This window comes from Gossypium raimondii, chromosome 4 (assembly GCF_025698545.1).
Source record: "Gossypium raimondii isolate GPD5lz chromosome 4, ASM2569854v1, whole genome shotgun sequence".
In the NCBI taxonomy this organism is placed as follows: domain Eukaryota; kingdom Viridiplantae; phylum Streptophyta; class Magnoliopsida; order Malvales; family Malvaceae; genus Gossypium; species Gossypium raimondii.
In genome coordinates, this window is record NC_068568.1 from 27,742,999 (window position 1) to 27,756,556 (window position 13,558).

The 13,558-nt window shown below is 32.4% G+C and overlaps 1 protein-coding gene across 7 annotated transcripts; it reads left to right on the forward strand.

The window, feature by feature from the left end:
• Positions 1-1,582: 1,582 nt before the first annotated feature.
• Positions 1,583-7,402, forward strand: LOC105798754 (flap endonuclease 1). Of its 7 annotated transcripts, XR_008195248.1 has the most exons (9): positions 1,583-1,804; positions 1,920-2,013; positions 2,112-2,171; positions 3,219-3,287; positions 3,390-3,506; positions 3,625-3,683; positions 3,839-3,898; positions 4,069-4,103; positions 4,218-4,489. XR_008195248.1 is itself a non-coding variant. In XM_052629521.1 (7 exons), exons 1-6 carry the CDS (start codon positions 2,416-2,418, stop codon positions 4,079-4,081), a joined length of 330 nt encoding a protein of 109 aa, XP_052485481.1. In that variant the 5' UTR covers positions 2,255-2,415; the 3' UTR covers positions 4,082-4,103; positions 4,218-4,489. The 7 variants fall into 7 exon arrangements, 1 of the variants encoding a protein (XP_052485481.1); XR_008195247.1 differs by having other exon boundaries at positions 1,920-2,171; XR_008195245.1 differs by lacking the exons at positions 1,583-1,804; positions 1,920-2,013; positions 2,112-2,171 and adding exons at positions 2,255-2,427; positions 7,150-7,402 and having other exon boundaries at positions 4,218-4,266.
• Positions 7,403-13,558: the final 6,156 nt, after the last annotated feature.

Genomic DNA, 13,558 nt, shown 5'->3' on the forward strand with positions numbered 1-13,558 from the left:
CACTATAGATCAAGCATTAGCGGCGCTTTCTGGAATACGCCGCTATAGGTCAACCATTAGTGGTGCTTTTTGAAAAACGTCGCTATAGGTCGACCATTAGCGGAGCTTTCAAAAAGCGCCGCTATAGGTTGACCATTAGCGGCGCTTTTTGAAAAATGCTGCAAAAAATTAAGCACAACACCATTGAGCTTTAGTGGCATTAGCGGCGCTTTTTAAAAAACGCCACTATAGATCGAGCTTTAGCGGCGCTCTACCAAAAACGCCGCAAAAAACATTTTATTTGTCTATTTATTATTTAACTGGTTTATTTATATTAATTAAATTACAATTTATTTTTAATTGAATATTTAAATTCTTTAGAAAAAAATAATGACACATAGAAAAAATTTGAAAGTAAAAATATAGAAAAATATTTGTTAAAAATAAAAAAATTAAAATACTATTATTTAAAATAATTTTAAAGTTTATTTGGGTACATGACTGAATTTTTTTAATTTATATATTAAATAATTTCTTATATAATTGTAAAAGAGGTAGTATTAATTTTAAAATATTGAATTAATTATCATTATAGTTTAGGGTTTATTGTTTAGGGTATATGGTTTAGGGTTTAAGGTTTAAGAGTTACTATTTTAAGGTTTATGGATTATGGTTTATGGTTTAAGGGTTGGGGTTTAAGGTTTAGGGGTTACGAGTTAAGGGTTAGGGGTTTATGGTTATGTTTTATGATTTAGGGTTTAAGGGATAGGGGTTAAAGGTTTAGGGTTTAGATTAATTAGTGTTTTTTAATTTATATATTAAATAATATCTTATATAATTGTAAAAGAGATAATATTAATTTTAATATATTAAAATTATGATTATAGTTTAAATTATTTAAAATAGATAAACTTTATATATATTAAATGGTTTAGGATTTAAGGTTTACTTGAGATTTGTTAAATGATGGAATTTTATACAATCAATTAACGCTTTTATATTTAAAATATTTAATCTAAACCATTTGATATATTTAAATATTAGATTTAAAAAATTGATAAATAAATAAAAATAAAGTAATGATTGATATGGATAGGTAACTATCTATTTTGGATAGGACTAAATTATAACAAATAAAAATAAATACAAAAACTAAAATCATTCCACATCGAACATCTAGCAAAATAGTTATATTTTAGTTAGGAAGAAATATCTCTAATAAAATGGAGATTAGATTGGAAAAGAATAATATAAAATCATGATTAATGTCTTAATCTTTAATAGAAATTTGATATGTGAGAGATTGATTGCTTACATTGGATAATTCTAACTTAATAATTAATTATAACTATTTAACAATTTGTTTTCTTATTAAAATATACGGTATTTATTTTGAGAGTACTTAGTTTTTTTTTTTATAAAAATCCAATTTATAAAAAATAGTAATAATAAATGTTTTATAAAATCACTTAACTAATAATCTTTAGCAGACAAAATAAAGATTTTTAGCGGCGTTTTACTTTAAAAAAATCATTTTACTTTAAAAAAAATCGGGCGTTTTATCCCAAAATTTCCCCCTGAAACCCCTAACTTTGCAAACACTTCGTCCTCTTCATTTATTATCATTTTTCATTGTTTTCGGTTTAATAAATAAAAACTTTTAACTCCATGCCCATTGCCAATTTTTCTTTCTCAACCCCGATTCTTAAACGCCGAAATTTGGAATCCTAGATTTTTCTCTACAGAACTTTTCTTAATCCACAAGGTTTAGCTACTCTATGCGATTCCATCACGGATCCGAGTACTTGAGGACTCCACGAATTAGGTCAGTTTTTTTTGTTTTTGTTTTTTTTTAAAAATTCATAGGTTTTCTTTTTTTAACGACTCGGATCTGATTTAATCAATTGATTGGTTGATCTTTGTGATTTTCAAATGTACAGCTCCATTTTTCAAAAAGACAGTGGCGGATTAAGCTACAAATTTTAGGGTTATTATTTGCCTTGTTGAGTTTTAACAATTTTTCAGGAAACAAAAGTATGTATAAAAAATTACAACCAGAAGTGAACCAAGGTTATTTTTGCAAGTTGTTAATACATATGCTGTTGTTTTCGTGGTCGGTATTGGTTGTGGAGGTGAGGCCAAGCTTGCTTTCTGGGGAATCAGAAAGGTTTCTTTGACAAGATGTTGACAAGGTAATAGATTATGTTTTTTGTATTTTGCATTTAAATACTGCTATTCACAATCAAGTCTCTGGCTCATGTTTGATGTCTCTATAAGTCTGTCTTTAACCAAAATAGAGCCTAAGTCTATAGGTCAAGGGTTATGCTTGCTTTTTCTATTATTTCAACTTACTTTCCCTGCACTGTAATTCTTCACTAGCAGTTTTCTTTTTACAGATAGTATGTAACTATGTTTCTTTGCTTTTAAAGGTTGGTGATGTTGGGATTGGTGAGTTCGCAATTTTGACAGTGTAGTTAACTATGTTTTATAGTTGGAAAGTTGGTATAATTAGGAGATGGACCGTTTGATTCTGAATTTAAGCAATTTCCTTACTCTTTAATTTTTGGTATATTGGATAATGGTTTGTTTATTGAAAATGTGTTCTGGAAATGACAAGGTGTATAAAAGTTTTGGGTTTTAAGTTTTGTTGGCTTGCAGTTGGCAAAAGCAATTTATTTTTGGTTTGTTGGGGGGGGGGGGGGAGGGGGCTGAGATTTTACAGATAGTATGTAACTATGTTTCTTTGCTTTTAAAGGTTGGTGATGTTGGGATTGGTGAGTTCGCAATTTTGACAGTGTAGTTAACTATGTTTTATATTTGGAAAGTTGGTATAATTAGGAGAGATGGACCGTTTGATTCTGAATTTAAGCAATTTCCTTACTCTTTAATTTTTGGTATATTGGATAATGGTTTGTTTATTGAAAATGTGTTCTGGAAATGACAAGGTGTATAAAAGTTTTGGGTTTTAAGTTTTGTTGGCTTGCAGTTGGCAAAAGCAATTTATTTTTGGTTTGTTGGGGGGGGGGGGAGGGGGCTGAGATTTTAGCTTTGAAATGGATCGTAAGGAAATTTTGAGGTTTCAAAAAACATGAAATGTTGGAAATCTATTTTATATGAGATTAAGATTAATGGTTATTGCTTTTATAGGCTTCTGTATTGTCATAGTAGGATATTGCTGTTCTAGTATTTTGGGTGGATGGATGGGCTTTAACCTATGTTATCCAATACGAATATTGTAGGTAAGGTTGGCAGTTGATGCTATATTAATGGCTGAGGGTGCTGAACGGAAAGAGCATATGGGTATTAAGGTGATTTTTTTAAGTGTTTCTAACTTTTTTTTGAATAATTAAATTGGGGTTTTCTTTATCTGAATATTGATCGATGTTTTGGCATTTGAATTTCATGATTAGGGTTTAACGAAGCTTCTAGCAGACAATGCACCAAAGGGCATGAAGGAACAGAAATTAGAGAGCTATTTCGGCCGCAATATTACCATCGACGCCAGCATGAGCATTTACCAATTTCTCGTTCGTATATTGTTCCCTCGAAAAGAAAAAAAATGAAAATTTTCTCTTTTATATCAATTTGAGAGCTAAGACTAACTAACAATGTTTTTGTTTTTTAAAAATTTTGGGTTGATTGTAGATTGTGGTGGATCGTATGGGGACTGAAATGCTCACTAATGAAGCTGGTGAAGTTACCAGGTTTTTAATATATTTTTCTCTTCATTCACTAATTTTTTTTTATCTTACAAAACTATCGTTAGCTGATTCTTATTTTATTTTTTTACCTTTTCAATTACATTTTCATTATTTGGTTCATAAAATGTTTACATGGGTTCTGCTGGCATAATCCTTAGCCATTTGCAAGGCATGTTTACTCGGACAATTCGGCTTCTTGAAGCTGGGCTTAAACCTGTGTAATGTGTTTCTTTCCCTTTTTCTTTTCATTTTTCTTAGAAGTTAATTAGTCAGTCATTTTAACACAGATATTTTCTACCTTATGCTGCCTATATGGTACCACATCCCAAAGGCCTTTTATTTGCTAATGCTTGTGGTATTTTCTTTCAACTTTGTTTTTCATGGGCAGCCTCCAGATTTGAAAAAACAAGAGCTTGCTAAGCGGTACTTTATTGCAAATTATTCAAATTGTTTTTTGTTGGTTTCCTTCAATATGACCGGAGCTTGATGAGTAGAATGTTGCTTTTTCATAATTTTTTTACAAAATTTGTCATGTAGTTACTCAAAGAGGGCAGATGCTACTGAGGATTTGCAAGAAGCCATGGAGGTATTTTTCTTTGGTCACACATAGAGTGATAAGTAAAGTTTTCTTTTGTTGTTTCACCACTACGGAAAAATTAAGGTGCTGTTGTTTTTATTATTAGACTGGAAATAAGGAGGACATTGAAAAATTAAATATGCCAAAATTTTGTCACCTGTCAGTAGTAGATACTCGTAGAGTTTAATCAATTCAACACTACAAGAAAACAGAAGCGTATGTATAATAACCGTATTTGTAGTACTAATTTTTTATATAATAATGAAAAGAATATATGTTCTTTTCCGTATAATGAAATTTATTTATTTATTTTTGTTAGGAAATTTAATTGTTTATGTTAATATTATATGCTATATACATTATTTTATATACTTATGATCTATAATTAATTAAATAATATAATCAATTTAAAATAAGGTTAAAGTGTAAATTTGTTGTCATATTATAGGTGAATGTTGAAATTTATTACTAAAATTAATTTTACTTTTATTGTTAATGAAAAGTAATACATTCAAAATAAAATTTGACCTTTCCAAAAGAACGGTACTTTTAGCGGTGTTTGTCATAAAAGCGCCGCTAAAGGTCATGTTCTTTAGCGGCGTTTGTCATAAAAGCGCCGCTAAAGGTCATGCTCTGTAACGATGTTTGTACGTAAAGCGCTGCTAAAGGTCATGTTCTTTAGCGGCATTTTTTATAAAAGCGCCGCTAAAGCTCATGCTCTATAGCGGCGTTTTTTCACATAAATTTTGCGGCGTTGTCTATAGTGGCATTTTTTGCGGCACTTGTGAAAGTGCCGCAAATAGTTTTAGCAGCGCTTTTAAAAAAAAAGGCCGCTAAAAGCCTATTTTGCTACTGTGTGTGTTGTTATTGGTGGCCGACCAAGAGTATTGATTGGTTAAATTATTTTAATCTTAATTTATTTCAAGAGTGGGATAGAAAGGGATGAGGGAAGAAAAGGAGAAAACTTCATTTCATTTTCTTTGTTTTTCCTTTTTTCTTTTCGATTAGAACTAGAAAGAATGACTTCATTTGTATAAGGGAGAAAATGACAGTTTTGGCTTGTTTAGAAGTTCTTTCGAGTTCTAGTGGTAATTTTCCTAAGCCCTTTTCTTGGTCATAGTTGTTATTTAAGTTTTCGGTAGGAATTTTTGTGGAGAGATTATCCGAAAGTTTTTGGAGTTTGGAGAAATCTCCCTTCTAGTTGTAAATGATGCATGTTACAGTAGTTTTTAAATTCTCATTTTCCGTTAAAGGAGTTTAGTTGATGTTGTGGTTGTTTCCAATTTGTAATTGTGAAAATTCAATGTGTTTAGCTAAAGAAGTAGGGGAAGGTCCTAGTAGAAAAGGGAAGAACCTCGTTAGGTAGATAGAAGCGTCCTTGGAATATTTTTGGTGAGTTCCTTTAACTTTTATGTTTGATAAATTGATGAAGTAGCATGAAGGTATGATTGTCCAGGTAAAGATAAGTGATGCCTTTAACTTATTGACTGCGTGTTGTTTAAGTCTATTTGAAGTTTAAATCCAACAACTTGTTAGCATTGACTGTTAGTAAGTTAGGAATCTACGTGAGTTGACCATTGGTTGTAATTTTTGTATTCAAGTAATTGTATGTTTATTGTGAATGTGCTTTCTATGTTAGCGAACTATAATGATAGAAATTGAATGTGAGTGTAAAGATCAAAATGGTTAAACCTTCATTGGTGCTAGTGGCTCGTATCCAGAGATGAAGAAATAGAGGGAATTGAGGTGACTGTTGAAGTGTGTTTTTTGATGGGAGAATCGAATTGTGTTGTGAATGGAGAATAATAGTTTGATATTTTTTCCTTTATTAGGGCATATAAATGCAAACCTTGATTGGCGAAAAACCCCGGCCTTGCGGGGGAATACAAATGTGTTCAAATTTTAAGGTGGCTTTGTTGAGGGACGTTGATACAAATGAAATAATGGCTTTGTGGACGTACGATATGTTAGGATCGGGGACTAACACAAGGAAGGGTCCATGAAATTTTGTAAAGTGTTTATATGTGAGCTCTTTGCAAAGAATATGTGAACTGTCAATGTATTATATGCGTGAATTATCTCTACAAAGTATGTACGAACTGTCATTGTATTGTATGCATGAGTTGTCTTTATGAAGAATATGCAAACTGTCCATGTATTGTATGTGTGAACCGTCTCTGCAAAGTATGTGCGAATTGTCATTGTATTGTATGCATGATCTATCTTTGCAAAGAATATGCAAATTGTCAATGTATTGTATATGTCAACTGTCTTAGCGAAGTATGTGCGAACTGTCACTGTATTGTATGCATGAACTGTCTTTGCACAGAATATGCAAACTGTCATTGTAAAGTATGAGTAAATCGACCTACAAGGTAGTAATATGCGAACTCTATGTAAGTAATGTGCGAGTGAACCTAGTAAGTATATATGTGTGAACCGGTTCTGTATATGGTGATGTGAGACCTGTGTCACTGTGCAAACTGTAGCAAGGTGTAGGATATAGCAAATGAGCGAACTATGATAATGTACAATCTGTGACAAAGTGCGAACTACATCAAAGTGTGAACTATGACAAGCACGAGCTCTGATATTGTATGAACAGAGGGAACATGCGAGCTGTGGCATTGTTTACACTATATCAGTTTAGTTTCGTTTAGTTCCTCCACTAAGTTTAGCTTCCTATCTTGTTAACTTCCGGCATGCAGAATGTGCACAACTTGAATTAGTGTATATGTTGTTGGTGTGCTTGTGTGATTTTTTGTACACATGTTTGCCGGAGAGTTTCCACTTGAAAATTAATTTAATTAACCTTTGATTCAAGGGTTATAGGTTTTTGGAACTTACTAAGTTCATTTTGAACTTACCCATTTTTTTCATTCTATTTTTCAGGTATCTTAGGTTATTGCAAACTTCAAATAAGGACTTAGCTAGATCACGGCCTCATTTGTGAGCCATTCCTTTGTTTTTTTTTAACATGGACATACTAGGGTAGCTCGCAAACTTGGCCAACTTATAGTTTTATTTTGTTGTACTTTGATCTGGTTCACACCCCAGTCAGTTTTCTTTTGTATAAGTTGTTCAATTGTGGCACTTCATAGAACATCAAATTTCATTCTGTATTTGATATTACGTATTCGCATTATCATTCTTCGAATAGATCAAAATATCGTTGATAAATGCAACCGTGAAATAGTCTAAATATGGATGAAAGATCCTATTCATCAAGTCCATGAAAGATGTTGGGGCATTGGTAAGCCCAAAAGGCATTACCAAGAACTTATAATGACCATACTAAGTTCTGAAGGCAGTTTTTGGTACATCTGACTCATTGACCTTGAGTTGATAATATCTCGAATGAAGTTAATTTTCAAAAGCAATCTTGCTCCCTTGATTTGGTCAAACAAATCATCAATTCGAGGAAGTGGATATTGGTTCTTTATCATTACCTTATTCAATTGTCAGTAACCGATACAAAATCCCAAGGTTCCTTCATTTTCTTTCACATATAGAATCGGAACTCCCTGCAATAACACCCAGCTTGATAAACCCTCGATCTAGTAGTTCTTGCAATTAAGCTTTCAATTATTTTAACTCAATTGGGGCCATTCTATAAGGAGAAATCGAAATCAATGCAGTTCCAGGTGTTATTTCAATAGCAAACTCAACTTCTCTATCAGGTGACAAGCCTTGTAATTCTTCGAAAAATATATCTGAAAATTCTCAAACTGTGGAAACTTGATCCAATAAAGATCCGGACATGCATGTGTCCAATATATAGGGTAAATATGCCTCACACCCTTTTCTAATAAATTTTCGAGCCAATATTGCAGAAACTATATTGGTGATGCATTCAGGCATGTCAGCTTCAACATTTATTATCTCGCCTCCTATGGCTTTCAACGAGATTCTTTTTTGTTTTCAATTAACCACAACATCATGGAAAGTCAACCAATCCATACCAAGTATTACATCCAACTCGTCAAACGATAATAACATCAAGTTGGACAAAAATTCACGACCCTAGATTTTCAGTGGGCAACTCCAAAATTTATAACAACTCCTAAAAAATTCACGACCATGCACATCAAACTCTACAGTTTCTACTGGTATATTTCTTTCCAAAACTAATGATGTGCTTGTTGGATCACCGATAAGCCCATACAGTAGAAAATTTATTTCAACAATCATCAACCACGAATCCATGTACGAGGAACGAGACTGGTTGAAGATATACCTTTTCAAACCTGGAGAATGGTGAATAACACTGTTCGTTGGATTCCTTGGACGATGTCAAACCAAGCCGCAACAACAATATATCGACCTATACGTAGTCCACCTAGTTAAGCACGAATAAAAAAAACTCTTTGAACTCTTTCAGAGAAAATTCAAAACCGATTGCTAGACCCTTTTAGTTTTTCATACTTATTTGCTCCCACATAATCAGACATTATATTCCTTTTATTAGTATCTGTTAAGTATGACTCCTATTTTTAGTCAAATTTAAAAAATAATCTTTTAGTTAAACTCTGTTTATTTATTTCAGTCAAATACTGATTAGCTTAGATTATTTTATTATTATTTGACATATGAATTTAGCCTATAAATAGGATCTTTTACAACCTTAGAAAACACACCCATTAGAAATTAGAACTTATAACACATTCAGAGAATTTTGTATTTACGTTTTGAGGGTTCTTTATTTTTCGAATTTTCGGGGTTTAGTTTTTATCTCCATCTTTTGTACTCTTCATTCTTTTGCCATTATAGTAAAATTATCTTTTCCCGTGGTTTTTTTATCTTCTTTGGAGGGATTTTTCTACGTTAAATTTGTGTGTTCAATTTCTCAATTTATTCTACTATTTTTGTTACTTGTTGCTTAATCGGGTCGATCCCTAACAAGTGGTATCAGAGCTAGTTTAAAGATCAGCCCATTCAGATATGGCAACAACAAGTTTGAAATTGAGAAGTTCGATGGTGAGACAAATTTCCATCTGTGGCAAGTTCGGATGATGGCAATTCTAGTTCAATCCGGTTTGAAAAAGGTTGTTACCGGGAAAAAGCCTGAGAATCTAAATAAAACAAAATGGGAAGAGCTTGATGAAAAGGCCTTATCTGCAATCCAATTGTGCCTCACGAATACGGTATTGCAGGAGGTATTGATGGAGAAGACCTCATCCGCATTGTGGAAAATGTTAGAAACTCTTTATACGACTAAGTCTCTGGCTAACCGTTTAGTGTTGAAACAACATCTATTTACGTTTCGCATGAACGAAGGTGAGCTTCTTAGAGATCACATCAGTCAATTCATTACCCTTTTAAATGATTTAAAGAACGTTGAGGTTCATATTGATGATAAAGATCAAGCTATGCTATTATTGTGCTCTTTACCCCTTTCATACAAGTCTTTCAGGGAGACCCTGATTTATGGCAGAGACAAAATCTCGTTCGAAGATGTGAAGGGTCATTTGCTGAGTAGAGACAAACTCAACAATGAGCTACATTTGGATAGCAAGGCAGATAAGCAAGCTTTTGTTTTGGTAGCATCAAAGAAACGAGACAAAAAGTGTCGCTATTGTAAAAAGTTAGGTCACGTCAAAGCAGATTGTTATAAACTGCGAAATAAAAGAGCTGCTGAGAGTAACGAGGAAAATGTAGCTGGTGCTAATTTGGCCGATGAAAGCGGTGATGATTTCTTGTTAGTGTCAACGAGCGATAACTCCAAGCTCACATCCAAGTGGATCCTAGATTCGGGATGTTCTTTCCACATGTGTCCCAATAGAAAATGGTTCTCTACATACAGTTCGGTTGAAGGTGGAGTTGTGCGCATGGGAAACGATTCATCTAGTAAGGTAATTGGTATTGGTACTGTTAAAATTAGGATACATGATGGGACGATTAGGACACTCTCAGATGTTAGGTATGTACCTAATTTACGAAAGAATCTCATCTCCTTGAGTATTTTAGACTTGAAAGGATGCAGAATCAACATCAAGTCAAGCGGCATTAAAGTATCTCGTGGAGCTCTCGTTTTGTTAAAAGGTAAAAGAACTGGTAGTCTTTATATTCTGGAAGGTTCTACAGTGACCGGTGAAATCGGACGTCCCTCGTTCGTTACAGAGTCGAAGTTAACTCATTTGGAGTGGAGGAAACGTGGTCATAGGAGGGAAAAATGTATGACCGTTTCGTTGAAAAGAGGTTCTCTTTGGGATGCAGGTTTTGAAAAGTTAGGGCACTGTGTTCGTGAAAATCAGACCCGGGTTAGTTTTGATTTGGCAGTGTACAAGTCGAAGGCTAGATTCGACTCTGTTAATTCGCTGCATAGTTTAAGATAGGCTCGTGGCGGGCTTTGGCAAAGATGGAGTTGTGGAAATATGAGTCAAGGTGGAGATTTGTTAAGTATGACTCCTATTTTCAGTCAAATTTAAAAAATAATCTTTTAGTTAAACTCTGTTTATTTATTTCAGTCAAACACTGATTAGCTTAGATTATTTTATTATTATTTGACATATGAATTTAGCCTATAAATAGGCTCTTTTACAACCTTAGAAAACACACCCATTAGAAATTAGAACTCATAACACATTCAGAGGATTTTGTGTTTACGTTTTGAGGGTTCTTTATTTTTCGGATTTTTGGGGTTTAGTTTTTATCTCCATCTTTTGTACTCTTCATTCTTTTGCCATTATAGTAAAATTATATTTGCCTTTGGTTTTTTTATCCTCTTTGGAGGGGTTTTTCCACGTTAAATTTGTGTGTTCAATTTTTCAATTTATTCCGCTATTTTTGTTGCTTAATCGGGTCGATCCCTAACAGTATCATATATTAACATGAATTAAATTATTTTTTACATTTCAGAGAAAATCATGGAAGATATTGAAATTATATTCTTTCCAAAATAATACAAACTTCCATAAATATTAACTCTAAAAGAAGTTATGAATCGTATCTGCCAAGTAAAACTATCTGCCAGGCCACACTATCCGCCAGGCGATAATGTCCACCAAGTGATACTTATCCTCCAATGATGAGAATCCACCATAGTTGTATGTAGGAGGGTATACGCCCATTCTATTGACGTGAAGTCTATTCTCTTTAACCATAAGGTGTGACCCTGTAGGTTCTTATAACATTGGTAGTAAATACTATAACATTTCTAATGTTACAAGCAATAAGTGACATCTAGTAATGCATCACTGCTACCCAAGTTACAAGAAGTCGTGAATTGACATAACCTTTATGTGATAAAGTTTTCATGTATTATATCCTTTTGTCCTTTATATCTAGATTGGACACAAGTTAAGCTAGTCACAGTTGTATGGTCCAATCTTATATTTCTTGATATTTTGAGCATACTACAATAAACAAATAAGTGTGATATCTCATATAAACTTATTTGAGTATGACCATGCATTTTTAGTCTCATTTCATAAAGTGGCCCAAGATATTACTCCTATTATGTATAATGGATAAATCCTATCTTGATCAATCATATCCCACTACATAGATTGTGGCATATCCAGCATCAGTCTTTATTATTGTCACCAATCAACTACACATTAGTCTCAATGCATTATTATTGTCCAAGCCCACAATAGTACTTGATTACGGACCTTTGAAGAATATTCATATTATTCTCAAGACTTTATTATTAATTAGTTTATTAATATACACAGAAAAAGAAACTAAAATAACAATGACATTGCCTTATATTAACAAATAAGGTAAAATGAATATGTAATTACAACCATCTCATGATTGGTCTTTGGGCATACTCTAATAGTGAAAATATATGAAAGAGTTGACCTAGGTTCGACTAATACATGCACAAGTATGTCATATAAAGAAAATGTACTAGCAATAACATCAGCACCAGCTGCCTTCTCTCGAACCTTGATTTTATAAGATCTGGCAAGCGCACAAGCCTTATATCTCAGAGACGTCTTCTTGTTCCTCCCTAATTGCTTCCAACACTATTACCAATTCCTAGCTTCCTATGTAACAACCTATTTGCAGTGGTGTTAGAAACAGTGGTTTAGGAACCACAAATCCAACTAATGAGTCTGTAAATCTTATATTTTATTTATATGGGTCAAATATAGTTTATACTGAATTTTGATTTGATTAAATTTTGCTAATTGAACAAATAATTAGGTATAAGTGGTTTGACCCGAAAGTCAAGTGGTTTTCTAAAATAAGGTATTGAGACCTCGTTTCTATAAATCGAGTTCATAAGTATTTAAAATGTTTATAGAGTTATTAGATTGGTATGTGAAGTTACGGTTCGAAAATTTTATTGTTTGACTAGTTAATTAAAGAAAAAGGACTAAATCATAAAAGGTGTAAAACTTAATCGCTATTGAATTTTATGGATTAAATGGCTTAATTATTATAAGTGGATGGACTCATATGGCAATTATACCATTTTTTTGTTAATGGATGGTTAAAGGTTAGAAATTAGTTTGTTTGGATGAAAACATTAAGGTAAAATTGTAATTAGGTTAATATTATCATAAATTAAAGAAAAATAAAGAAGTCATCATCTTCCTTAACAATTTTTCCACTGAAAATAGAAAAGAAAACACCATTGAAGGGCTTTGAAGGTTCGGCCATTGAAAATCTCTTGCATGTAAGTTCGTTTTGAGCATGTTTCTCGTAAATTTTATGTTTTTGAGATCGTTGTAACTTAGTTTATCTAGTAGCCTAGAGACTAATTTGTGATTTTATCAAAGTTTTGAAAATTCACCATTGATATTTTCGAAGCTTTTTGGTGGTAAATGGTTTGGTATGAAGTTTGACAATGATTTTAGGCTAGTTTGTAAAGTGATTTTATATAATTTTTATGTTTAGGAATTAAATTGAATATAAATTAATTATGACATGTTTTTCTTGTGAAATTTTAGCATATGGGGGTTTTTTTGGATTATTAATAAATTTGGTTGAGAGTATTTGGGGTTAAATGTGAAAATTTAACTAGTTTTGGTGTTAAAGACTAAATTGAATAAAGTGTACAAGTTTAGGAAAATTGTAAAATAAAATTTAAAGGTTACATGCATAGAAATGAGTTTGATAATGTATTTGAATTTGATAAATTGAATTTAATCATTATAAAGATCAAGAATTGAATTTTATAGCGGATAATCGAGGAAAAGAGAAAATCGCAGATTAGTCCCTACAAGTCAATCGATAGCATATCTTAGGTAAGCTCATAGTATAGATGAATATATGTATATACATTTATAAATTGTGATATTACGATTTGGTTAAATTATATTTGGGTTGAATTTTGATATTAAATTGA